At 37.9% G+C, this 23,935-nt stretch overlaps 4 protein-coding genes across 4 annotated transcripts; all 4 read right to left on the bottom strand.

Moving 5' to 3' along the window:
* Positions 1-423: 423 nt before the first annotated feature.
* LOC113684211 (potassium channel subfamily K member 9) lies at positions 424-2,961 on the bottom strand. Its single transcript, XM_089183494.1, has 2 exons — positions 2,508-2,961; positions 424-1,577 (listed from the first exon to the last, which is right to left on the bottom strand). Exons 1-2 carry the CDS (start codon positions 2,809-2,811, stop codon positions 991-993), a joined length of 891 nt encoding a protein of 296 aa, XP_089039620.1. The 5' UTR covers positions 2,812-2,961; the 3' UTR covers positions 424-990.
* An 868-nt stretch (positions 2,962-3,829) lies between these two features.
* Positions 3,830-5,741, bottom strand: LOC113684210 (potassium channel subfamily K member 9). The gene is made up of 2 exons (XM_027201547.2): positions 5,357-5,741; positions 3,830-4,747 (listed from the first exon to the last, which is right to left on the bottom strand). The coding sequence occupies exons 1-2, from the start codon at positions 5,643-5,645 to the stop codon at positions 4,134-4,136; spliced, it is 903 nt and encodes a 300-aa protein (XP_027057348.2). The 5' UTR covers positions 5,646-5,741; the 3' UTR covers positions 3,830-4,133.
* A 729-nt stretch (positions 5,742-6,470) lies between these two features.
* On the bottom strand, positions 6,471-8,615 carry LOC113684209 (two pore potassium channel protein sup-9). Its single transcript, XM_027201546.2, has 2 exons — positions 8,187-8,615; positions 6,471-7,568 (listed from the first exon to the last, which is right to left on the bottom strand). The coding sequence occupies exons 1-2, from the start codon at positions 8,494-8,496 to the stop codon at positions 6,988-6,990; spliced, it is 891 nt and encodes a 296-aa protein (XP_027057347.2). The 5' UTR covers positions 8,497-8,615; the 3' UTR covers positions 6,471-6,987.
* A 1,743-nt stretch (positions 8,616-10,358) lies between these two features.
* LOC113684278 (nucleic acid dioxygenase ALKBH1) lies at positions 10,359-13,513 on the bottom strand. The gene is made up of 3 exons (XM_027201622.2): positions 12,997-13,513; positions 11,710-12,038; positions 10,359-11,114 (listed from the first exon to the last, which is right to left on the bottom strand). Exons 1-3 carry the CDS (start codon positions 13,428-13,430, stop codon positions 10,603-10,605), a joined length of 1,275 nt encoding a protein of 424 aa, XP_027057423.2. The 5' UTR covers positions 13,431-13,513; the 3' UTR covers positions 10,359-10,602.
* Between the last annotated feature and the right edge of the window lie 10,422 nt (positions 13,514-23,935).

A 23,935-nucleotide genomic window follows, 5' to 3' on the forward strand; every position in this document is an offset into this window, starting at 1 on the left:
CTAATTATTTAGAAATGAAGGGTGAACTCGGTATGTTTTTGGTTGGATTGCCAAAAATACAGTCATTGAAAAGGCAAAATTGAAGGATAGAGCTTTGCCTTTTAAAACGGATGTTTTTGACTCGTGTTATTTAAGAAAACCTTCTCCCTTCCCTCTCCAGAAAAAAAGAGCGGGTTATAATCACATGAAGGAATTTTACTCGCATTCGTTTTTTTAAGCTAAGACATTGTCGACCCTCCTCTCCCCATCCCTCACCCCTCCCCTCTCCATTCCTCGCCCCTCCCCTCTCCTGGTGTATTCCTTCATAAAGCCTACAATCATCCACCAATTCTGGTTTAAGCCGACAATTAAAAAATTATAGAAACTACACAATTTTCATCTGTACCTTTAAAAAGTAAATATGAAATTAATGCACTGACCACGTTTTGAGAGAAATTTTTATTGAAGATCCGACTGATAAATCCGGTCTGATACTAATAACGTTAATGAGCGTAGCATTGCTACGCGCGTTCTGGTTCCCGCCATGAGTTGAATTATGGGACGTCATGCGGCCAACTGACCGAGTGACCGAGTCTTCAAATTGGCAGCGCCGATTGTTGAAGTTTTAGCACATTTGAAGAAAATTTTCAGGCTGTTACGTTACTTCTTGGAATATCAAAAAGCGGTGAGTCGCAAATGTTTATTCATACTTTTTAATGGCGGAGATAAATTTGAATTTAGGTCTGTTATGGAATAATGTCATTCCCTCGGTCCGAAGGACTTACGTCAAGATCGATAACTTGAGTCAATTTGTTTGACGTGCAAAAAAGACTTTCAACTTGAATGAGACTTTAAATTATTGGTTTAGTAAGATAGAAAAACACGAAAGAGGCAATAATAAAACAAGAACGAAGAAGGATGGCGGAGGATGGAGAGGATTGAAAATGATAAACTTGAAAAATCTTAAGCTAAATTATTCAATATGCACAAATCGCTTCTTGTTCTTCAAAGTTAAAAAGGCTTTTCGGTTTGTTCGTTTATCTCCATTCCCAGCTTTTCCGTCGTTTCAGGATTTTTAACTCTTTGTTTTCTTCCCAACCGAGCCTTTAAATTCTTGAAAAATTCTTTGCACTCTTTACAATCCCGTGCCGAAACAAGTCCGTTGATTACATTCGACATGGCCGCCAAACCCAGGATAATGAAAATGATTCGAATTACTGTATTCCAGACGGGATGTTTTGACGGGCCACCTCCTGGGATTAAATCGCCAAATCCAACTGTTGTGAAAGTAATGAAGTAGGCATAGAAACCTTCAAAGAAAGTCCATTCATGGGCTTTTACCGCAGTTGCCGCCCCCGCAAGTAAAATTGTTATCAACAACACCAAACCCAGCAAAGCGCACTTTTCATTCAAGTGCCTTGGCTTGTCCTCTCTCTTAAGGCAGCGGGATTCGAATTTTGTGACGAGGAGTCGCTCACTGCGTAGCATTCGTTCTCCAACCACCTGCAGGAACAATATGTTGATCGGGATACCAAACAAGGCGAAGATTATACAAAAGGCTCGGCCGCCTGTGGTCACTGGAGTGATATTGCCATATCCTTGGAAGAGAAAAAACACATTTTTAATCTAGAGTTTTGAATCTTATCTTCAACTTTCCAAAGCAACAGATCATGTGGTCATGAAGAAAATCTAGACGCGAGTATGTCCACCTGCTCGGGGGGGGGAGGGGGGGAGTGAGGGCCTCTCAAGAGGAAGCTACAGGATACGAGGATGTAAGGGGGTGTATGAGGAGGGGGTGGTGGTGGGTTGGGATCTCTTTTGGCACAAGAAAACCAGCTGAAACTGTAAAGGTCTGTATTCTGTGACACGGTGATTTTTTTCAGAATTACGTGACGTTGGACAGATGTTGCGTGACCACAAATACTCTACTAAGTTTTCTTCAGTGGTAAAGTCACGCGACAAGAAAGAAAAAAAAAAGAGTATTCATAAGATGTAGATGCCTGAAAAGTTTGCTCAGTTAGCGAAAAAAGAAAACTGAAGCATGAAAGCTCTAGAGATCCGTTCACAGAGCTTAAGCTAAACAATGAGTGAAAGCCAGGTGAAATCATGGTCACGAGTATGCAAGGCTTCAACACTTCATGTAAGCTCGACTTTCACTCCAGAATTAATGCATGCCCCTCTTTCACAAATAGGATCTCTCACCGACGGATTTTTTTCTATCTTTTATTATTTTGTTTTAAGACGATGCTTCAAGGCATATCTTTTAGATAACAAGGCATATTTTTTAGATAACAAGGCATATTTTTTAGATAACAAGGCATATTTCCAATCAGGAGTGAACGCCTCCGCTCAATTACTTTGATCGACATTTTGCAATCGTTCCCGTCCTAAGGAATATTAGATACAAAATAATCAAGTAGACTAAAAACATTCAGAATAAGGCGTTTCAAGTTTTTAAGCAATTAATTTTATCTTGGGAGAGAAGGGCAATAACGTAAGAGGGAATTCCTTAAAATTCAACAACTCACCGATTGTTGTTACCAGTTGAACCACGAAAGATATCGATTCACGATAACTCCATTCCGGTCCATCACTCGAGGCCGACGAAGCTGCTTCAACTTGCTTCACAATGCTGTCAAATTCGGCCTCACTCATGTTATACTTGGCTGTTATATTGTCTTTTATGTTCTCCAATAGCTGTGGTTTCGATTGCTCGGGGTCGGGTTTATCGTCGCGTTCAACAGCTCTGAATATAAACATGCCAACCATAAGATATATGAACCAGAGAAGAAATAAATACAGAAGCGCTCGGTTTTTTCCGCACTCCGCCATCTCTGAGAGTTTTTTTCTTTCAGTGGCGTTTTATTCCGTCGAGCTAATAGCTCATTAACGCCGAATTTGAATCATTGAACACTTAGCAATTCTTATAATTGCGACAAATGACCTGAAAAGTTAATGCATTTTTATTAATATATCAAATATGATAAGCATCTGTTGTTGTTAGATGAATCTTCAATTTATTTTACGTCACGGCACATAACAAGAAGGAATTTAGCTTCTGCTTTCAAGGAATGCTTTGAATAAGGCAAAAATGTAGAGATACAAAAAGCACATCAAAAAGAAGAGGAACGTTTAAGATTCACACGAATTGAAAATTTCGAGCTTAAAAACTGTAGGTTAATTAAACCGTGACGCTTGGGCGGCCTCTAATTATAGATGGTTCCAATATTTACATTTACTCAACATGGTATTGTTTTACTTTACTTGCAAAAACGCCCTCGAATGAGATCTGTCATTTCGATTAGGTGCAGGCCAATTGGGAGGGTGGTTGTTCTCGAGTCTCAGAAATGTTAGGGAGGAGGGGGGGAACGGAATCTAAATTTCATTTCCCGACCCTAATTTGCCCAATTTCCATCTACATATAAACTTCATGTTCCCGAATAATCAGCATATACCAGCTCTCATCCAGGCCAGGTGGAATTTCCTGAGTGGGAGTGGGAGGGGAAGGATTGGGTTCTGAAGGGGAGGGGAAGTAGAGGCAGTCAAGGTCTTCTCGGATAGGACGTAAAACCGTAGGCCCCGTCTCCTGCAGGGTTGGGGTAGGAGACGTTAATTTCCCACGCACGAGATTACTGTGTGGTGGATGTCCTCCCCTGGGGTGGGATGGGTGGAAGAAACTTGTATGGCGCATCTGAATATATTCATATAGATATTTGCGCCGAATAAGTATTTGTATTATTATAAGGTCTTTATTTTTCACAGGGTTCCATTTGTGTTTGGCGCATATAAACAAAAATTATTTAAACCGCACAGAAATCTCCATAAACGAACCTAATAAAACTTATTAAAATTCTAAATATATTAAATCAAATGGATACACTTTTAAAGTACAAATGGATTCTAAATTGCTCGAACTTGCTAGATGTAGGAGCCATGTAGGCTTGATCATGATATTCATAGCAGCAGAAAATAGCAAAAAAACGAACTGTAATTTTCACTCATGTCCTAAATTCCCCAAAGTGTGCTGTAGAAGTAGGAGGATAGAAAAGAATTCCCTACGCCTCCCTACTGAGGAACGGTCATTATTAATAGCGGGGGGGGGGGAGAGGGGGGTTTCACCCTGTATTATTCAAATGATCCTCTCTCGATACACTTCATATTGGCGCTTCAAGCTGCGAATCGTTGTTTTTCGGATCTTCGTTACAGTATTCAGTTAACTCTACTCCACCACCGCTCTCCTTTGTTTCAGGAATATCAACACTTTCCCCTCTTCTGCAAAAATTCATGTAAGTTTTCAAATATTGTAGACATTCAGTAGACTCCATAACCGCGATCAGTACATTCGACATGGCCATTAAACCCAGGATGATGAACACGATACGAACTACTGTGTTCCTGACGGGATGTTCTGTTGAACTACCTCCTGGTATCATATCCCCAAATCCAACTGTTGTAAACGTGATGAAATAGGCGTAAAAACCGTCCAAAAATGTCCATTCGTCAATCGTTTGTTGGACAGCCGCAGAAATAAGTAACAAAGTAACGAAGAGTACAACTGCACACAGAGAACATTTTTCATTTAGGAATCTCGGCTTTTCATTCCTCTTCAGGCAGCGTTTTTCGAATTTCGTGATGAGAAATTTTTCGATTTCACGTAAGCCTTTACCAACGGACTGCAAAAACATAATGTTTATCGGGATTCCAAAGAAAGCGAAGATTATACAAAACACACGACCGCCATTTGTCACTGGAGTAATGTTACCATAACCTCGAAGAAAAAAATGATAATAAAGAAATAAAATTAGATGAAATGAAGAAAGATTTCTTGACTTCTCTTCTTCGGCTATGGCCGCTTGATCAGAAATTGAAAACAAATTAAAAATGCGAAGTAAACACGCCTATAATTTGCAGGGTCTAAGGTCCCATCACAAAATGGACACATTGAATAGAAGGAAGGTCGCGTGATTGCAAAAGATCGAATAAATTCATGGTGCTCCACTGAGCCATGATAAGTTTTAATCAATTCTTAGTAATTTATTTATTTCCTTTCGTTGAAACCGAAAATTTCAAACTACGCTAATGTTTTCTGTGGGCAAATAAAACTTCTAATAATAGTTCCCGGAAGTGGTTTTGGAGACAATTACGTCATCTCGAAACTGATAGGTTCATGAAGAAAATACCTGAACACAGACGCTGATTTTACAGAAGTCAATTCTTATCCGTATTTCAAAGATTTATAACATTATTCATGCATCCTCAAGTACTTACGAACCAACAGGTGTTCACAATTTTACAACATCACGCAACATTGATCTACGCATAGCTTGATCTACGGTATCTAAGGATATTTGAATTAGAAGATCTGTCATCTAATTACCTATTGTTGTCACAAGTTGAATCACGAAAGAAACAGAATCGAGATAGCTCCATTCTGGTACGCCATTCGAAGACGAAGCTGCCTCAATATGCTGCACAATATTGTAGAATTCTGCTTCGCTCATGTTGTACGCGGATGTTATTTTGTCTTTGACTTCCTTTAGCTGTTGCTCTTTGGATTTCTCTTGCTTTCCTTCGCCGTCGTGTTCCACAGCTCTAAAAATTAGCACTCCAATGGTGAGGTAAAAGAACCAGAGAAGAAATAAAATCAGTAGATTTCGAACATTCATCTTTTAAGATTTTCGCGTGACTCAATCAGACTCAATGATGCACAGCACGCTATCATCCCTCCTTGAGTTGTTCCGTGACAATGATTATCTCGCTGCGATCCTTTTGGTCAGCGTACGAGGAAGAAGCCAGCCGACGAGCTGTTAGAGCGGAAAGCGCAGCAACTAGGTTTTAGTTTATCGGTCACTAATGTGGAGTCAATCAGCTAATTTTTCAATAAAAAGGAATCTCACATTTTGCTCGAAATTTCATTTGAAATGGTCGAGTTTCCTTTAATTTTACTTTGATTTAAAGGGGCTTTTGCGTAGTTCCTAGCTTGCATAAATTTAACTCCTAACGAGCTCCAAAAAGCTTCTCGGGATGGCAGAAGATACATGCTTAAAAAATTAACACAGAGCAGAGGCTACGCGTCTTCCGGCGAAGACCGAGACCAAACCACCGAGGCAAAGACAATTTTCTAGGAACACATTTCGACTCCAGACTTAACTGAACTTAGTTTTAACATTGATTATAATCAAATAATTCCTGATTCACGATAAAACTTTTCATGAGAAAACCGAAAAAGAACATGAAGGGGGAGGAGAAAGAGACAAATTGTCGCGTGAAATTAAAAAACTGAGATTTTCTACAAGAACGATGGTTATTTTTCTCATCACCATCTGCTATTTTGAGCACCCAAAACTCCGGCGCATTATGCTGTTATGATCCTCGCAGGAGCGTGAAAACCAGATGGTTCTGCACAAGGCTACCCCTCTTATTACTTTAAGGAGAGGAATTCCCGATCAGCTCAATCACACATAGAAAGGAAAGCGGCCTACAAAATGATATTCGTTAATCCTTTGTAAATTTATTCGTTCAATGGATAAGAATGACAAGAAATTTTTATCGTCACTATTATAATCTATATGTAAAGAGTTTATCTCCATTATCAAAATCTTCATGAAAAGATTTATTTCCTGCCAAAAGATCTGTTACTTGCAGACTACTAAGGGTACCTTAAATGTTCAAAACTTGCCTTCCAATGAGGTGAAAATTCAACCAGGGACGCCGCAATTTTGAAACAACTCAGTAACCAGGCCTCACGAGCAAAAATACAACGCGCGAAGCACTTGCAGTTTAGCTGCTGCTTTGGTTGCTACGTAAAGAAATAACTTGACTCCAGAATTCCTTTTTGTGTTTTTTTTTTATGTATGACCTTACTACGTCACGTTTAAGCGGCCAGGCTGCTGAGCAAGATTCAAAATGGCGACGTTCGTTTTTTAATTTGAAGACAATTTACGAAGAGTTACGTCACTTTTTCGGGAAACTAGAAAAGCGTCACTGTCATAATAGCGGAGATAAAAATCAAATCGTTTCTGGAGCATAGTTCTCATTTAACTCCGTTTCATTAGTTTTTGGCGTCTCAGAAATATCCACACTTCTCTTTTTATCGCAGCGCGCGCCCAATCTCCGGAACAATTCCATACTCTCGGTGCAATTCACAAGTCCATTGATCACATTCGACATGGCCACCAAACCCATGAGGATAAAGAAGATGGTAAGCACATGCTTTGCCGTTGGAGAACCACCAGCCATTGACCCTGGGATCAGATCACCAAAGCCTACTGTTGTAAAAGTTATAAAGTAAGCATAGAAACCTTCAAAAAATGTCCAGTTTTCTATCTCAATTTGACTCCCGGCGCCTGCAAATAATATAATCAGCAACAGAAGAATACCCACGAAAGAGCATTTTTCATTCATAAATTTTGGCGCTCCCTCTCGCTTCAGGCAGCCTTTTTCGAATTTCATGATGAGAAAATGCTCGCTGCGAAGCATTCTTTCTCCAAGTAACTGCAGGAATATGATGTTGATCGGGATACCAATGAGGGCAAAGATTATGCAAAGCACTCGGCCACCTGTGGTCACTGGTGTGATGTTACCATAACCTTGAAAGAGAACAAAATATGAAATAGCTGAAATGATGAACGGCAGTATTCGTTTTTGTACACTGGATATTATTAGAAATGATGCAGAGTCGTATCTAAGGAAAACGCTGTTGAAGTGACGTCAAGTGATGAAGTGTATTATCACGCAATAACTCCCGCTAAGAAAAGCGTGACATCCCTGAGAACAGCTGGAATTGCGTGACTTGAAGGGTTTATGTGAAATTATGAAGAGAAGAAAAGTTAAAGGAAATATCTTGTCTTAGATATTATTCTCTCGTTTCATTACTTCTTTGCTTGAAATGTATTGATCTTGAAAGGAGAAATTCGTTCTTTGTTGAAGGTAGTGAAGGGAATCGATGATTTCAAAGATTACTTTTCCAAACATTCCAAAATGACAAATGACGACACTCACGTACCACGATCGAGCGATCTTGCTCTTACTGTGGCAAAAATGAAGATCGAGCAACACGACCGAGAGGAATGGAAGCGTTCGAGTTGTTTCAAACTAGTGAGAAACGTTTTACTTGCTGTGACGATTGACCAGTTATCGTTTAGTTAAGTTTAGCTATGAAAACAAACAAAACAATCAAACGAAGTTTTCAGAATTGCCCTACTTACCAATTGTTGTCGCCAATTGAATCACAAAAGAAAGTGATTCGGTATAGCTCCATTCTGGTCCACCACTGGAATCCGATGAAGCTGTTTCAATCTGCTGTACAATGATATCAAACTCTGCTTCACTCATGTTGTACTTAGTCGTCACATTGTCTTTAATTGCGTCCAAGGACTGCTTCTTGGCGTCCTCTTGTGGTTTGTTCTCATTCTCAGTACGTTCAATAGCTCTGAACACAAACATTCCAATAATCAGATAAATTACCCAGACGAGGAATAAATACAGAAGTGTTTTTGCCTTTCCGCTTCCAGCCATCTGAATTTCTTCTTGTTCAGAAATAGTCTGCTAACTCGATTATCATGCCAAGCGCGCAGCGGAGAAAGTATAATCAAGCAATTATCGTTGCCATGGTAGAGGGACGATTGTTTTATAATACCTCTTTTGTTTCGTCCAGAAGATATTCAAAGCCAATTGCTTAACTTGCTTGGGGAAAGAAAAAATTAAAAGTAATTTTGCAAAGAAACTTGCAATGTAAACATAAATTTGTCATTTCCGAGACTATTTACAGAAAGAAATAATATCCAAATTAGCTTATTTCTCTTGTTATTTTTAATCAAAGAACAGAGAATACAACAATATACAGTCTTTTGTAATATTGTTTTGTATTCTTGGACTAAAATTATCATAGACAGCAGAGTTTTTTTGCGAGTTAAAGCTGTTGATTCATTAAATCTATCTGTTCGAAAGTTAACGCGAACAACTCTCGCTCTGAACGTTAAGCTGTATTTACACGAGCAAACATTTATTTGACAAGTTTCCTTTAGAAACTTTTTCTGACAATCGTAGAAGGAAAATATGCCTGAATAGTCAAAGAAAAACTCGTTAAGAACGAAATTTGCGACGGCAGATGTTGTGAGAAAGTGGTTGAAAGGGGCTTCAGGAGGATTACATTCTATCAATTTTGTCCTTAACGCGATGATTTAATTTTTACTTTTATTTCTTCGCTAGATTTTATTGTTTTTAAGTTTTTTTTTCAACGATTTAGGAAGAGCCACGAGATCAACTGGTGAAGAAGCGTCTACTTACCATCGAATTTTGTGAGTAAAATGTTAAAATTTTGGAGATGAACAGAAGAAAATTGAAAGGTGTCCTACTGTAAAATTTGCATATAAATAAAACTCCGCTTAGTATAACTTAACAAAAGTTATACGTGGTTTTTATTTCGCACATTTATTATTTACAAGTAAGTTTTTCTCGGCATGCAGTCGTCGATACTTGACGGTTTTATTATTCACGCGCAAGTTCCTCTTGGCATTTTTTCTTCACAATCAAGTTGTCTTAGTCGTTGACGTACTTATTATACACGAGCGAGTTTTTCTTCGCAATTGCAGTCGTCAAAACCTGACGCATTCATTTTTCACAAGCAAGTTTTTTTTTGCAATTATCCTTGTCAGAACCGAACGCATATATTTTTCCAGAAAGGTTTTCTTAGCAATTGCAGTTGTCATCACTTGACGCATTTCTTTTTTCACGAGCAAGTTTTTCTTGGAAATTTCAGTCATCGATCCCTAAAGCTGTTATCATCCATAAGCTAGTTTTCTTGGAAACTTTACCTTTACCTTTTTATTACATGACGCATTCATCATGCACAAGCAAGTTTTTCTCAGCAGGTGCAGTCGTCAAGAACTGACGCTTTTCTAATTCACGAGGACGTCTTTTTGGCAATTGCACTTGTCAGAAAGGAAAGAGTTCGAAATCCAATTTGGCATCAAAAACATTTGTGCAACACTCACACTGACACTGCCATTTTGAAACTCGATGGGAAACCTGGCCCCTAACCTGTGATTACAGTGCCAAGGAAAACTACTGATGAACAAACTTGTAAATAGAGGCAGATTCTATGATAAGCTCAAATAATAATAAAAAAATGTCTCGTTAAGTTTTACTATACTCTTTCTAAGAAAAAATCACTTAGATGTTCTTGTAAGTGGATGTAATTAAACCTTTCAAATGCTACTTTCAAGGCATTTCAAAAGAGCACCTGTAAAAATAGCAACTGGAAGGTTTTCCAACACAGAGCGCTTTGTAAATAGTTGCGTACATTGTTGTCAATTGATCACTTTGCATATCAAAACAACTGTCGTTGTACAAAATTAACTAAAAATAGCAACCTGCTCTTTTATTGATTATTTTTTTCTTTTATTAAAAAAAAAAACAAACAAAAAAACATACACAGGTCTTTGGAAACAAGCAACATAGTGAGATGGCTTACTAAAACTGCATTTTAAAGTACGTTTTAAGCCATTAAATGTCTCGGATAAAAACAATTAAAAAGACAACAAGATTGGAAATGCGCTCCTCCCTTAGACCAAGGTTGATATTTATACAGTCATATCAACCACTCACAATTGAGTTTTCATATTAAGATGAACTCACTGTTTTTCCACTTTCATGCACTTGACGCACATTCACATTGATACGAGTCTTCGAAAGATAGATTTCAAACTCTCTCCATTCCTCTGGGGTAAGAGTTTCTATAGATTTTGCCAAAAAATTAGGTTGGTCGCATGGACAACCTTCGTCGGTTTCGCTATGCCCTCTCTCATCAATACCGACCTCTTCTAATCCTCTGATAATCTTATCATCACCGAATTTTTGGAACAAAGGTTTTTCTATTCGCTGTGTCCGATTTAAACAAGAGGTTATGGTTATGTCTTTATTTGTAGCACCCGGGATTACTGAGCTCTCATCCAGGACACCTGATTCATCCGGGTTTCTCGAAGTGACGTCCCTTGAAAAGAGGCCATCTTCCCATTTGAGGCAACATGGAGGTTCATTTTCCTTTCCCACTTTAATAATCCTCGGAACTGCATGGAAGGCAGTTCTTGATTTTCCTGACATGATGATAATATCCCCACTACGAACATATAAAGCTGCAAAAAAATTAACGATAATATAAAATTTTTGGTTGAATTGTTTATTATAACTTTCTCAACAGTCACACAACACTGTCTCTCACAATGCTGACACATCAATATGTCTCAAAATTATGATTAAAATTTTATTACAGTGAACAGGCCTGTGGAGAAAACCCACATAGCATCAAGAGAAAATTCTCACAGTAAGTGATTCTTCTTAATAATTGTTCAACCCTTTAACTTCCATGATTGGATTGTTAATGCTCCCCTCTGGCTGAAACACATTTCCTTGTATTTTAATCACAAGAATTTGATGTTAAATCGAGACAACAACTGACAAGGAGAATTTGTTTTAATAGTCAAGAACTTCTTGAGTTTACCATCATTTCCTTTATTCTCATGAGCTTAATGCTTGACTTAGAGGTGATACTGTTGGTAGAAGAGCCTTCTCTAAAATGTTTAGGGGCTATCAGTTTTCTTTTCTCATACCATGACCATTAAACTATTAAAAATTACTTATAACTTATTCAAGATTTGGTCCATGAGGATCAACCCAGACTAAGCGGTTTATCTATTCCAATGACTCAAAACTAGTAAGTTACAAACTCACCAACTGGTCTTACATCTCTAGTTCCTCCACCAATAAGAAAAATCGCTGTTTGTCCAAAACTCAATGAGATCAGAGGCCATGATAAATCAGACTCATAGTGATCTGTATGGCCCCCCATGGAGCCTCCCAGAGGATAGTAATTAACAATGCCAGCCTCAGGGGAGTAGTCTGAGTATCCAACTGCACTAGCAATGTGTTTTGTCAAGCCTGCTAGGTCTGATGGGAAGTTATGATACCGTTCAGGCTTGTAATTGACAACATTATAGTCAAAGTGATATCCTAGGTGGACCCAGCGGAGCTTTTCCATTAAGTTGTTGTTTTCATTATTCCTGAGGGATTAAGAAATTGCTGTTAAAACATGAAATCATGCAATACATGTGATCCATTTAAATGCTTCACTCTCAAGATCTCATCTGTATAAATTCTCCTTGCTGTCTGCCATACAATTCTTATGACATTAGTCTGGAGAATTTGATATTGGATCAACTAATTATACCCTAATTGATATCTCTTCTCTATTCTCATTGCTTGCCTACTTGATATCATATTGATACTGTCATAAGAAATTCTGTTTTGGTCACTTGTGGGAGTTAAAGGGTTAACCAACCATGAAATGACCAGAAAAATTGTTACTACTGCCTGGATCAGATTTTAGTCTATCACAGGTCAAGTACCTTACCCTCCCTCCCCTTCCCACCCTCAGCATTTTGCCAGATGTCCCACAGTCCATTATGACCAAGCCACCTCCTGCATCACCTTCTTGGTGACAGGAAGAAAAGTTCAAGTTGAGCATGTGCTTGTCAGAGAACACAGCACAATTATTACTCTGCAGGTTTAAAGCTTGGACTGCTAAATCCCAAGTTCATCTTGCACTTGTCTCCCACTTAAACTGGAGATTGCCAAAATTTTGCTGCTATATAATATGAAAACGCCAAGGTCCAAATACCAGTATTGACAAGTATTTGTGTTCAATGCTATAATCTAACAATTTTACACACCTTACACAGAACAAGGTGACTTTTGAACTTCTCTCACTTACCCTTTGTGCTCAGTATAAGTAGCAGTGGAAAATTGAAAGAATCAGAAAATGTTTATTTAAGAGGTCATTATGGTGGCAATCCATGAGGGTGTTTGATTACCTCTACTACATCTCGAAAATTTAATGAAGTAAAATTTTTTCCTTTTGTGATTATTATCCTAATCTCAAAATCTGAGCTTTATTATTTCTGAAGCAATTAAACTGTAATAAAAATGGATATCAGAAAGTTTACTGGTCTGGCCTCTCACCTCTGACTGAGTCTCCACACAGTTTCTCTCGTGTCTAAGGTCATATGCGCATCCAAGTTACAAACGTTTGGTTTGTGGGGAAAATCTTCAATACATCGTCTTGTCCAGTAATGTTGTGCTCCACGTAAAAACGGGTTTACTATAAAAATAAACCCTGAGCACGACTTAAGTTCGTACGCTTGCCATTCCTTTACACATCGAAGTCCGAAATTCGAATCACTTTTATCCCATTTTCCTTGTGTTTGCAGTTGGAATTTTTCGACACGATCACGAAATGTCGAAGGATCTCGGAAATCGATTACTTCGCTGAAGTCTGGTGGAGGTTTCTTTCGTTTATAACGTTTGTATTCCTCCCGAACATAATCAATACGGCCATTGGGTGACTTCTGATGGCACGATTCGTCGCTAGTTATATCTGCCGGCGCGTCCGCCATATTTGAAAACTGCAGAGCCTAGTGGTCAGCAGTATTTCATTGAAAAGGAAGATTTTAAAGAAAGGAGGGACGGGAGAGCAGGGGAGGGAAGCTCTGTTCGTTATAAGCTAAGTAAACTGCTAGAGAAGGAGGGGGTATTGTTTTCCTTTCGTCTTCAGCCATTGAAGACGTAATCGTTCTCCAGCGGAAAAATATAGGGAAGTAACAATACCGCGAACCAGAAAACCAAAAACAACCTAAAAACAACAAAAATAAAAACTTGAGCGAGGTAAATCCCTACCGATATTTTCTGACATTATAAAGTCTATATAAGACTTCGTTGAGCTCCATGCAACATGTTGATATTGCTTTGAACAGGAATAGGACAACACGTGGGAATGATTTCTTCAAGCTTGAGTTGCACAGCCACTAAAAATATTTAAAATTTGGTATGACTGATAACATAAAGAGTGGAAGGGTGTCACTGTTGCGGAAAAACTTTAAGGTATTCCGCTCTAAATGCAAGCGGAAGCTTCCAGAATTTGCTATATGGGCTTTTGAGTGAGTTGAGTGATGTATAACGGAATCATCAAGTCACGAAACTTGATACTGCACCGAATTAGTTTCATTGTTACCGCTCTCAACGAAAAAAAAAAAGCATTCGCGAGGACTGGAGAATTAGGCGATGAACTTTAAAAATATGGTCTTAATGAAAATTGTTACCCGTGGAGGAGAAGGTTTCTGTAGACTCGTTTGAAACTCCAAACTAAATACAGCTTTGTTTATTTTTGAAAAATCTTAGCTAACCAATTTAGTCGTTTTCGATTAGAGGTATCATGGGAAAAGCCGGCGTTTTTGATCTTGTACTTTTGTATATTTGTACCTCAGCTGTTGTTGTTTTTTTTTTTTTAAGGGAAATCTTTGAGGATTTTGTCATTAGCTTGTAATTGTCTGCTGCTAAATTAGATCACATGCTACCGACAAATATAGCTTCTACCGACGAGACAGGAATATAGGCTCTTAAGCCACACCCACTCACGGATAATCGTAAATTACCCCACAAATATGAATATTATGAAAAAAGGTATGGACGACATCTTTGTTAAAATGGCAATAGTATACTACCGTACAGCTTGCTGGGGGGTTTTTAGTTTCTGCTTGTAAGAAGATACTGTTTGAAAAGTTGGATTTTTAAGGGAAACATTTTTTACTTGAAGTCGTTGTTATTTGTGAGTTCCTAAATTTTCTCTGCGGTCCAGTATCTGTCCCCGGATATTCCAAAATATGCTTTCCACCCTGACAGAAATATTCAACCCTGTGCTCACGCGCGGAAATGAAATCGTCCTTTTGCGGCACGTTGAGTCAATTTGTTAACCAATATACCGTGAAGTTCGTGCTCGTGGAACGAATCACGTGATTGGCTACGTCAACAATATTACGCCTTAAGGAGGCACGTTGACTTAAAACTTTTATCGCTCAGTTCAACAAGCCAGTGAAAGTTAAACCTCGAAGACGTCGAAACTTCTTCAGAGATTTAAGTTTACGCACACTGTTGCAATGAAGAACATGAAAGGACAAAAGTGTGAACTTGAGAAGCGAACGGATTTCGACAGTGCCATGAATCAAGCTTTCAGCGAAATCTTTGAAAATCTCAAAGGCTTGGAAGAGGACACCAAAATACGAAGATTAAAAACAGAACAGCTGCAGAGACGAAACAGCGCGCCGGCTTCAACGCTGAAGGAAAACTTTGGAACCAAGACGAATCAATTGAAACAACCACAGAAACAACTTGATAGAACAAAATCTGGCGAGCAAAAATCTTACACACTTCCAGCAGTTTCAGCTTTGTCAACAATGCACTGGGTTATGCAATGCTGTGAGGAAGAGGAGATTGACGTGATAGATTCAAGTTTTAGTTTTCTGGATAACTACTGACAGAAAGCTTTTTGAAGGAGAAGAATTGTGGCAAACAAATTTGGAACTATGTTGTTTGATCACAACACTATGAATATAGCGTGTCATGCACAATTCATTTTTATATCCAAGGATTATGAAAACGCAATGAACAGTAGACAAAGTCGTTCGTCCCGGATAATAGGAATTAAAACCAAGTGATTTACATAACTCTAAAATGGTATTAGAACTTCAGTGAGTATATAGATAAAATTTTGAGCTTTCGATCTTGTAAAACGAAAAAACCATCAGTAAGTTTCATTTAAGGTTTTCTATGAAAATGGATGAATTTGAGCAAACAACACAGGCTGTATGCAGTCATACTCAAGTACTGTTTTTACCGACTTACCCCGAGGGCAGTGTTTATCCTGTATTTCGCAAGCAATTAGAGACGTTGGAACAATATACTGAATGTATACAAATAGAACAAAGTCATTTATTTTATTCAAGAGAAATTAAATATTTAATAGTAAAGAAAAATCACGAAACTATATTTCTTGACTCAAGGTGAACTCTGTGTTTCTCAAAAGAGTTAGCAAAAAGAAGGCTAATTGAGCGAACGAATTTCAATTAACTTCTGTTAGCCACATGCAATGTTATTGGAGTCTATGTTCTGAATATTGAAACATCACTCTGGATCTATGATGATTGCTCTTGGAAACCAAATGTGAGCAGAAAATGGAAATACATTGATCATTTTCGAATGATGCGGTTAGGGTTGTCCAGGAATTTCATTCCCATGCATCAGAAAACAATTAAAAATTATTGAACCACCCAGGCCGGTTAATTAAAAGTCTTGTTAACGAAGATGACATATGAGGTTAACCTTGTCGTGCATAGCGTTAGAAAATATTCCGGCAATTAAATAAATCAAGGGCCATTTCCGAAATTTCTCGACTCTTTCATTTATAAATTTCGTATATCTTTGGAACGCATTACTGCTTTTGCCAAACGAATCGCTATAGAGCGCATAATTACAACATAGCTTCGGACAGTCTATATTTTTCATCAGTAAAAGTTCATCAATAACAACTCGAAAATTCTGCGCTATTCAATATCTTTGTGTCACACTTCAATTGTAGTTTTTTTTCACTTCAGTATCTACCCCTATCTGTTCGACAGATAGAGGTTCTTTTCCTTACAACAGGGAAAATCCTTCGTTCTTAACATTGATATTTCGTCTATCTATCGCGAAAAGAAATTTATGACCTATTTAGCAATGTTAAAGGGTCATCCACTTTTGTTTTCCGACTGACTTATCAACTGATATCTAATCTGGGTCAATGAGCCAGAAGCACGTGACTGCGTGTAATGAACCATAACACGTGATTTTTTGGTAATAAGTTGTGTCAACATCACGATGAATTGGGAAGAAAATTTTACACAGCTGATGTTTGCGGAGAAAAGAGTCGTTGGATAATATAATATGAGCAGGAATTGCAAAAAGAGTAAAGCATATGTGTTTTGATATTCCTCTCTAAGTAGTCTTACCGCAATTTCCCCAGAAATGAAACGACCTTATATCTGCAGGATATGATATCAACTGCGCTTCCCGTGTCAAAAATACCTTACTTGTTAAAAAGGCTCCTTAAGATTCCATAAGTTCGCTGAAAGGAATGTTCGTTATCTTAGTTTTATCTTACGTGAAATTATTTCTAGAGAATCTCAAGAGTCGGCTTGAACGGTTAACGGTTGAAAATTTTGACAGTTCCGGTTCGCGGAATATGACTCTGTGGGACTAACGCCAACGATTAGCCGTACCCTCCCCCGCAAGGTGGGACCTGACGCAAATGTCTTCGTTTTCGGTACTAGGATATAATCATCGTAACGGCATAAGCCATAAGAAAAGACGCGTCAAAGTCAAAGCTTATGACATTTTTAAAATGACATCGTCAGATATGAAAAAAAGTTTGCTGATAACATTTTCTACGGCTAAAGGTAAAATTTTGTTAATTTTACGCCTAACAGCTGAAAATTTTAGCCATTTGGTAGTTAACGGTTAAACGCATTGAGACCGGCTCTTTGAATGGATGATAAATCTTTATCACCAAAAGAACCAGTAATCTTCAAAGTAATTAGATATGTAATGCAAAAACCTCTTTCATTGTCCTTCAGAGAACTTCAGGTATGACTAAAACAACTTCGGCTTTTTCCATCGCTGAAGGATTTATCGCAAATCGTCTGGAAACACTGAATTTCTATAAAACTTTTGTTCATATCTGGTGGTCTCCCTTTTTTTCATTGTTTTTTTTTTTTCATTGAATTTTTCTTTGTTTGAAATTTCTGTGACCATTCACTGCCTCATAGATTTTGATCTATCTCGCCGAACATTGTTAAAAGACAAAATGGCCGCCAATCGGAAGTTTCTGTGTATGTCATTTTAATAACTTACTTGTTGCCTATCAATTTTAAAGTGTGAGTTGAAGAAAAACGCTTATTATCATAGGCCTATCATACTCAGCAAGATGTAGAGGAATGCACTGATCGTCTCCTACAGTTGAGAAAATAGTTTTCAAAGATTATTTAACGCTGTCACTTGTTCAGTAAGTTTTAACCAAATTGTAGATTAGTTGTTTGAGTTTGCTATAACTTTTAAATAACATTTATATGATATTTTCTGCCGGGAATTAATCTCGTATTTAGTTTTTTTTCTAACCTGTTTCCATTAGTATGTAGGAACATCAAAGTAATTGAAAAAGACACCAGACTACAAAGAGCTAAAGAAATTAAATATTTGAAGGAGTGTATTGAAAACTCTCAAGACGGTATGCTCGGAGAAACCACACGAATACACGATTTTGCTGGTCAGTGGGTTCGAATGAACGTCAGAGTTGTAGGCTTAGCCTCGATTCTTGTTGTTGCAGAGTTACGAAAAGCTTCGTAAATATTTTTAAAAGAGTATATTTGCAAACCTTTTCTCGTCCAACGGTAGATCGAGAAGAACATTTTAAAATAACCTAAGATATCCCAAAAAGTATGTAAATTTGAAGAAAACCTGGGGCTACGACTGAAGGCTCGGTGAAGCTATACCTACCTCAAAATTATTTCGCGTAATCCAGTAACCATTGAACAGCCTGTGGACAGAAACTCCAGAGAGGAAAGCGTGCCGAACAGAAACTAGCTTTGCGAGTATTTAACAGAAATATGGCAGAGAAAGAAAGTGATTGACCAAAGCACAATTTAGTCTCAGGTCACAGCGGTTTATCTCGTCTATTTTTTGTCCTGGTGCGGCAGCCCGCTGACCAGCAAACGGTAACTGAATTGAATTACTGAATTGAAAAAAGCGAACTATTTGTGCGCATCAAATGAAAATACTTTGCACAAAGATGCTTTTGGAGTGCATTCTCTCAATTTCCCTGAATTTCCCTTGTCTTAAAACAGTACGCTCAGGCAATTTTCTCGGCATGTTGACGCTAAAAGGTGGAGCAACTTTGTGCTTAATATTTAGGAGATACATGAGTTTTGTTTATGCCTATCTGGTAAATAACATTCTTAGAGCGCGGCCATCTATCAAATTGGAATTCACTGAGGAAAGAGACTCATACTAAGTCGATTCAAGTAATTGAAACGTTAAGAGGTCTTATAAAGACTCGTTTACCACATAAAAACATGAAAATGGAACTTAAAAGCCAAAATCTCACAATTACAATACAATTATTGACATCTCTATATTATCAAAGATACTACGATTAAATGGTTCACGGCAAATGAATATTCTAATGTGATACAAGCTAAACTACTCTGACCAATCTCACTTCTTTGATCATTTGGTTTCACTGAGAGCCTTATTCACTTCAAGTTGCGTCACTTTTCAGTGGGGTCCAATTGTTGAGACATCAAGGAAACGTCGCTGCAAAGAAATGTAAACAAGAATGATGCATATCCGAAGCAGTTAATTAAATTTTTTGTGACTTTTTTTCCTCTACTTCGTTAACCAACGCTATTACGGTGTGAGTGACACGATCAGATAAATAATTTAACATAAGATTTATTCAAGATTTTTTTTTATGAATTACGTACAAATCTGAAGTGTCTATTACATTCTTCACATACTGTATGATTGTCTGTATGAATTCAGTTCAAAATACTCGACTCTTAAACACTCAAAAACTGCCCGCAGCTTGCCTGTCACACTCACCGTGAGGCGCTGCTCCAACATTCAATGAAACACCATTTGTTATTACAGTGCACGGGATGAATGATTTTATATAAGAGCAGCATCTACAGCGTTGAAATTGCAACTGAAGGAAACTATTCCGAAGCAAAAGTGCAGAATGTCTCTCACAAAGTGTATTACAACTGTAAACAATCCTGCTTAAAAAGGAAGGTGTTATTTGAAGCAATTTAATTAAGAACAACTTTTGTGGATTTCATACCCGGATAAGTCTTTGGTGACTTCTAAAGATCTCATCAATCATTGAATTGTTCTCCTTTGTAAACACCAGCTCCCCGAGATTTCTAAGGCTTTCAAGCTTTCAGTTTCCACTCTCCTACATTTTCGGATAATGCAGACTTAAGCTAACCGATTCTAAGTCCTCCTTCTTGTAACAATATTGTAATTAAAAACAGTTCATAGCCGGTAAAGTTGGCTCCATGCCGTCTGGCTTAGAAAATTTTCTCCTTCCAAATTCCTCATTCTATTGCCTGGAAACCTCTGTTGGTTGTCTACACGTCAAAGACGGAGCACTCCTGAGTCTTCTTCATCTAAAGTCAACTTCCGTCTTATGTCTCCTGTAAAGTCAACTGAATACAGTGATTTCAAGGGAAGATTAATTTTTGAAGCGTATAGTTGTTTAGCAACGAGAGTGTTTTTCAGGTATCTGTGATAAATGGCCAATTATAGAGAATTAATCCAGGGCAATTAAATCCTTTCTAGTGCCGACTATAAAGAAGCTATTGCAAATTGAAGTGACGGTTTTGCTTTGCTCTGCAACGTGCGTTCTGATGCAGAGCGTCGCAAATTGTAAACCAACGCAAGTTAAGATTCAAGAAAAGAATTTCAGGCTATCGTTCTAAGAGGAATTCTTGTTGCTAAAATTCTTAATATATTAAGGAAGTCAAGGTTGACGTGTAAGACCGCACCAGCACATGGAAAACTGTACTTCTTGCCGTCCGCTAAAGCTACTTTCTCTTCGACTGAAAATATCTGCGGTACCTGTGAAAAAGGAATTTTATTTGGTTCCTTGCATAACTGATTTGTGGATTAAAAAGTTGTAAAATAAGAGTTCATTACAGCCGTTTGACGTTGTCATAAATGCCTGGCTGTAACTTACAGTTGGAGTTAATCTGTCAATCCGACGACTCATTCATCCTTAGGTCCAGTCCAGCGTGTATTAAAAACTCAGCCGTTAGAGAGCTGGGTTTTGAACTATTTTTGTCAAAATTTTATTGTTAGTAGTAATTAATTATCATTTGTTGTCATGACAGCCTTAAACGAAGTTTACGTCATGAAATGATAGTCTGAGTCATTCTGAGCGTGAAATTGAAATGACTTGAGTGTGATAAAACATTAGAATATCCGGTGTCTTCAGAAAATGGACCGAAAAAGACCGAACAAGTGTGATTTAAGACGGTGAAGATTAATAGAGAGAATGTAGATGGCAAACTTGAAATGTATCAAATTACGTTGGAGATTTCAAGATTAAAAAATTTCAAGATTCAAAACCGAGAATTCCTTCATTGTCAACCCTTGACACCTTAGTGTCAGTATACATATTCTCCACACTGTTCTCCAAACATTTCCTTGGGTGCTGACAAGGAGAATTTGTTTGACAATCAACAGCTTCTTTAGTTGGTGATCATTCCCTGTATTCTTGTGTCCTTCATGTGCAATTCGGGGGTGATATTGTAAAGAGAAATTAGATGCTGGTCACTTTTAGGGATCAACCAGTTAATTAAAGGAAAGAGAAGAATGTTTAGGAGGTAAAAATATACAAAACCAGAGTTAAGTTGTTGACGATTCGAAGCCTCGTCACTGTTCGTTAGATGCGTTGCAGAAAATCAACAGAAAAAAAGCAAACAAAACGAAAAAGTGATCTTAAATCTCTTCATGAAGAACGTTGTCGGATTAAAGTTAGGCACAGATCAAGACAGTTCATCTTAGGACTAATTGTTCAAATGGCAGATAACGCTATTCAAAAGATAAATCACTATCAAGCGGGTAATCGTTAACAAAACGTACTGCGCTCTCCACCGGATAGAGATTTATGCAGTGGACTAATCTCTCAAGGGCCTCAAGCGATCATTTCCAAATGATCTCCTTATAACAGAAAACAAACAAACAAACAAACGATGCAGTATTACAAAATTCTATGACTCATTTCCATTAATTTTATTAGGTACTACTAAATGAAAAAGGCATTGCCGTGACTTAAACGCAGACTTGTTTTTCCCAAAGTTAATCATACGTTATTGTTTTTGATATTGTGAGTTTAATCCTACATGCGATTTAACTGAGAAAAAAACCTCTTGATATTGTTACCGGCCAACTCTCTCAATATCAAAGATAATAAGTTTTATTCAACCAGCCAATATCGGCGATCAGAGTTTGATGTCTGCTGTACCATTCGGTCGTAAATTTAACGACTACGGCACGAGGAAAATTAAACCCACGTAATCCGTGCATATGACGTCATTGTTAAAGTAAAGAATATTTGACCCTAGTTCTTTACCAGATTTGCGCTCATAATACAACAACCGACTAGAATTTGAACCCTATAGAAAAATTTTGTCCTATGCTCTACTAAGAATTAATATCAGTTTTGTAAAACGAGTCGGAACTTCCAGCTTGGATTGTCACTTTGGCCTTCCAAAAGGATTTTATTATATTAAGTCAAAATATTGGCTAATGTATAATACACCGAAAATTTTGCAGACGTAACCGAAGCTCGTATATTATGATTTATTCAGTGTATTACACTCGTGGACAACATCTGAGGTGGTAGTAGTAAATTTGCCAAAAAAAAATTTAAAAAATCCAAATGTCTCTCATCCACTCGACCACTGTTCCAATTTATTATTTTTTTTGCCACGTACGTACAAATGATCTTTATCTTACGTAATCGATCAATGAAAGCGGTGTTATAAATCACCTTGCTTGCGCTGAAGAAGTTTCAATTACCCCTTGATCAACTCCTCAAGGAAGTCTAAATTAAACTCAACTGGTTCAAAATCCGGCTCCGGTTCTTCATCAATCCAGTCCAACCAGGGCAGGGTTGAAAAAGTTGGATCAGATCTCGTCCTTGACAATCTTCTTCCAATGTCTTTCCTGAGTTGCTTAAAAGTTGACATGTCTGCGGTTTCTGTGAATGTTTTGGCTGGAGCGCTGACCCGGCGTCTTCTTGGGAGATTTTCATTCAGGTTTTGCTCCTTTTTATAAATTTCCGCGATTATTTCTTCTTTTAAAACTTCATTGTCTTCACTCTCCTCGCTCTCTTCTTCCACGCTTTGCAACTCGGGCCAAGCGATGATCAAAGATGGTTGAGTGTTCTTCCGTTTAGGGAAAATGAGTTCCACATCTTTTTCCGAAGCGTCTAGTCTTCCAAACGATGTGGCCGGTGCACTGATTCTTCTTCTTCGCTGAATATCAAGTTTCTGCTTTTGCTTCACACCTTCCTCTTCGATTTCCTTTAGATTTTCTGAAATTTCACTGAACGCTTGTTTCATGAGTACTTCAAAACTCCCTCCATTTTTGCGCATCCTCTCTGAACCTTTTTCGGGCCTCATCTCAAGGAATACTTGAAAAAAGAAAAAACCCAAATGGAATATTTCTAACCACGAAACCGTCTTAGCTAAACGGACCACCCGATTGGAGATAGTTAAGGGAAACTGTCGTATTTTAACGATATGTATGAACTTTGTAGTTTGATTAATGATACGTTTGTCTTTCTTGTGCCTAAAATATCAATGTTTTCATGTAATTACGGCATTTAATGATCTGTTTAGGCCCCTCATACGCCAAATATCGTCCACCTGACCGGGTGTCGCGTGATCGATCCTTTCGAGTGATGGTGCTCAGATAAATATCAAAATTCATCCCGCTGTCTTTTTTTCGTTCCGTAAAGAACATAATCTCTTCTGTCATACACTTAATGTTGACAATGATATGATAAGATGGAAAATTTTCGTCTTCTTAAAATTTCGCTGGTTTCAATTTTTTTTTTGCGAATCACGCTTTCGTCATTCCTACCGGAGTGTGTAGCGACTATATATTAATGACACTTATTGCAAATAAGATAATTTTTAATGCAGAATAACTTATCAGTATGAGCAGTTATGTAACTTTCTTTTCAAAAAGCCCGTTTGTTTTCAAAGACGCGCGGTAGAGGTGGAAAAAAAGATGCGATTAGATACGTGTGTTCGTCGAGGATGACTCACGCTATACGTGTAGTCGCGTGAGTCGTTGGTTGTTCATCATACGCCTGAAGACTATCAACCTCTGCCTTACCCCAAGAGTGCTTGCCACGCGACCAAAGTTTTCGATGAAAGCTATCTGACTTAAGTGGGCGGTAAATCGAATATCGATTGATTCAATTCTCTGGAAGTTTATGGTGCAAATATTAATCAACAAGCGG

This window comes from Pocillopora damicornis, chromosome 9, assembly GCF_964200805.1.
Source record: "Pocillopora damicornis chromosome 9, jaPocDami1.2, whole genome shotgun sequence".
In the NCBI taxonomy this organism is placed as follows: Eukaryota; Metazoa; Cnidaria; class Anthozoa; order Scleractinia; family Pocilloporidae; genus Pocillopora; species Pocillopora damicornis.

What these genes read in the sequence shown, in the direction of transcription:
- LOC113684210 (XM_027201547.2), bottom strand. Translation starts at nt 5,645, where the DNA reads ATGAATGTTCGAAATCTACTGATTTTATTTCTTCTCTGGTTCTTTTAC. An exon ending in TCAACTTGTGACAACAATAG is followed by an intron (nt 4,748 to 5,356) that starts GTAATTAGATGA and finishes TTTTTCTTCGAG; the next exon opens with GTTATGGTAACATTACTCCA.
- LOC113684209 (XM_027201546.2), bottom strand. Translation starts at nt 8,496, where the DNA reads ATGGCTGGAAGCGGAAAGGCAAAAACACTTCTGTATTTATTCCTCGTC. An exon ending in TCAATTGGCGACAACAATTG is followed by an intron (nt 7,569 to 8,186) that starts GTAAGTAGGGCA and finishes TTCTCTTTCAAG; the next exon opens with GTTATGGTAACATCACACCA.
- LOC113684211 (XM_089183494.1), bottom strand. Translation starts at nt 2,811, where the DNA reads ATGGCGGAGTGCGGAAAAAACCGAGCGCTTCTGTATTTATTTCTTCTC. An exon ending in TCAACTGGTAACAACAATCG is followed by an intron (nt 1,578 to 2,507) that starts GTGAGTTGTTGA and finishes TTCTCTTCCAAG; the next exon opens with GATATGGCAATATCACTCCA.
- LOC113684278 (XM_027201622.2), bottom strand. Translation starts at nt 13,430, where the DNA reads ATGGCGGACGCGCCGGCAGATATAACTAGCGACGAATCGTGCCATCAG. An exon ending in GTGTGGAGACTCAGTCAGAG is followed by an intron (nt 12,039 to 12,996) that starts GTGAGAGGCCAG and finishes TTAATCCCTCAG; the next exon opens with GAATAATGAAAACAACAACT. An exon ending in TAGAGATGTAAGACCAGTTG is followed by an intron (nt 11,115 to 11,709) that starts GTGAGTTTGTAA and finishes ATTTTTTTGCAG; the next exon opens with CTTTATATGTTCGTAGTGGG.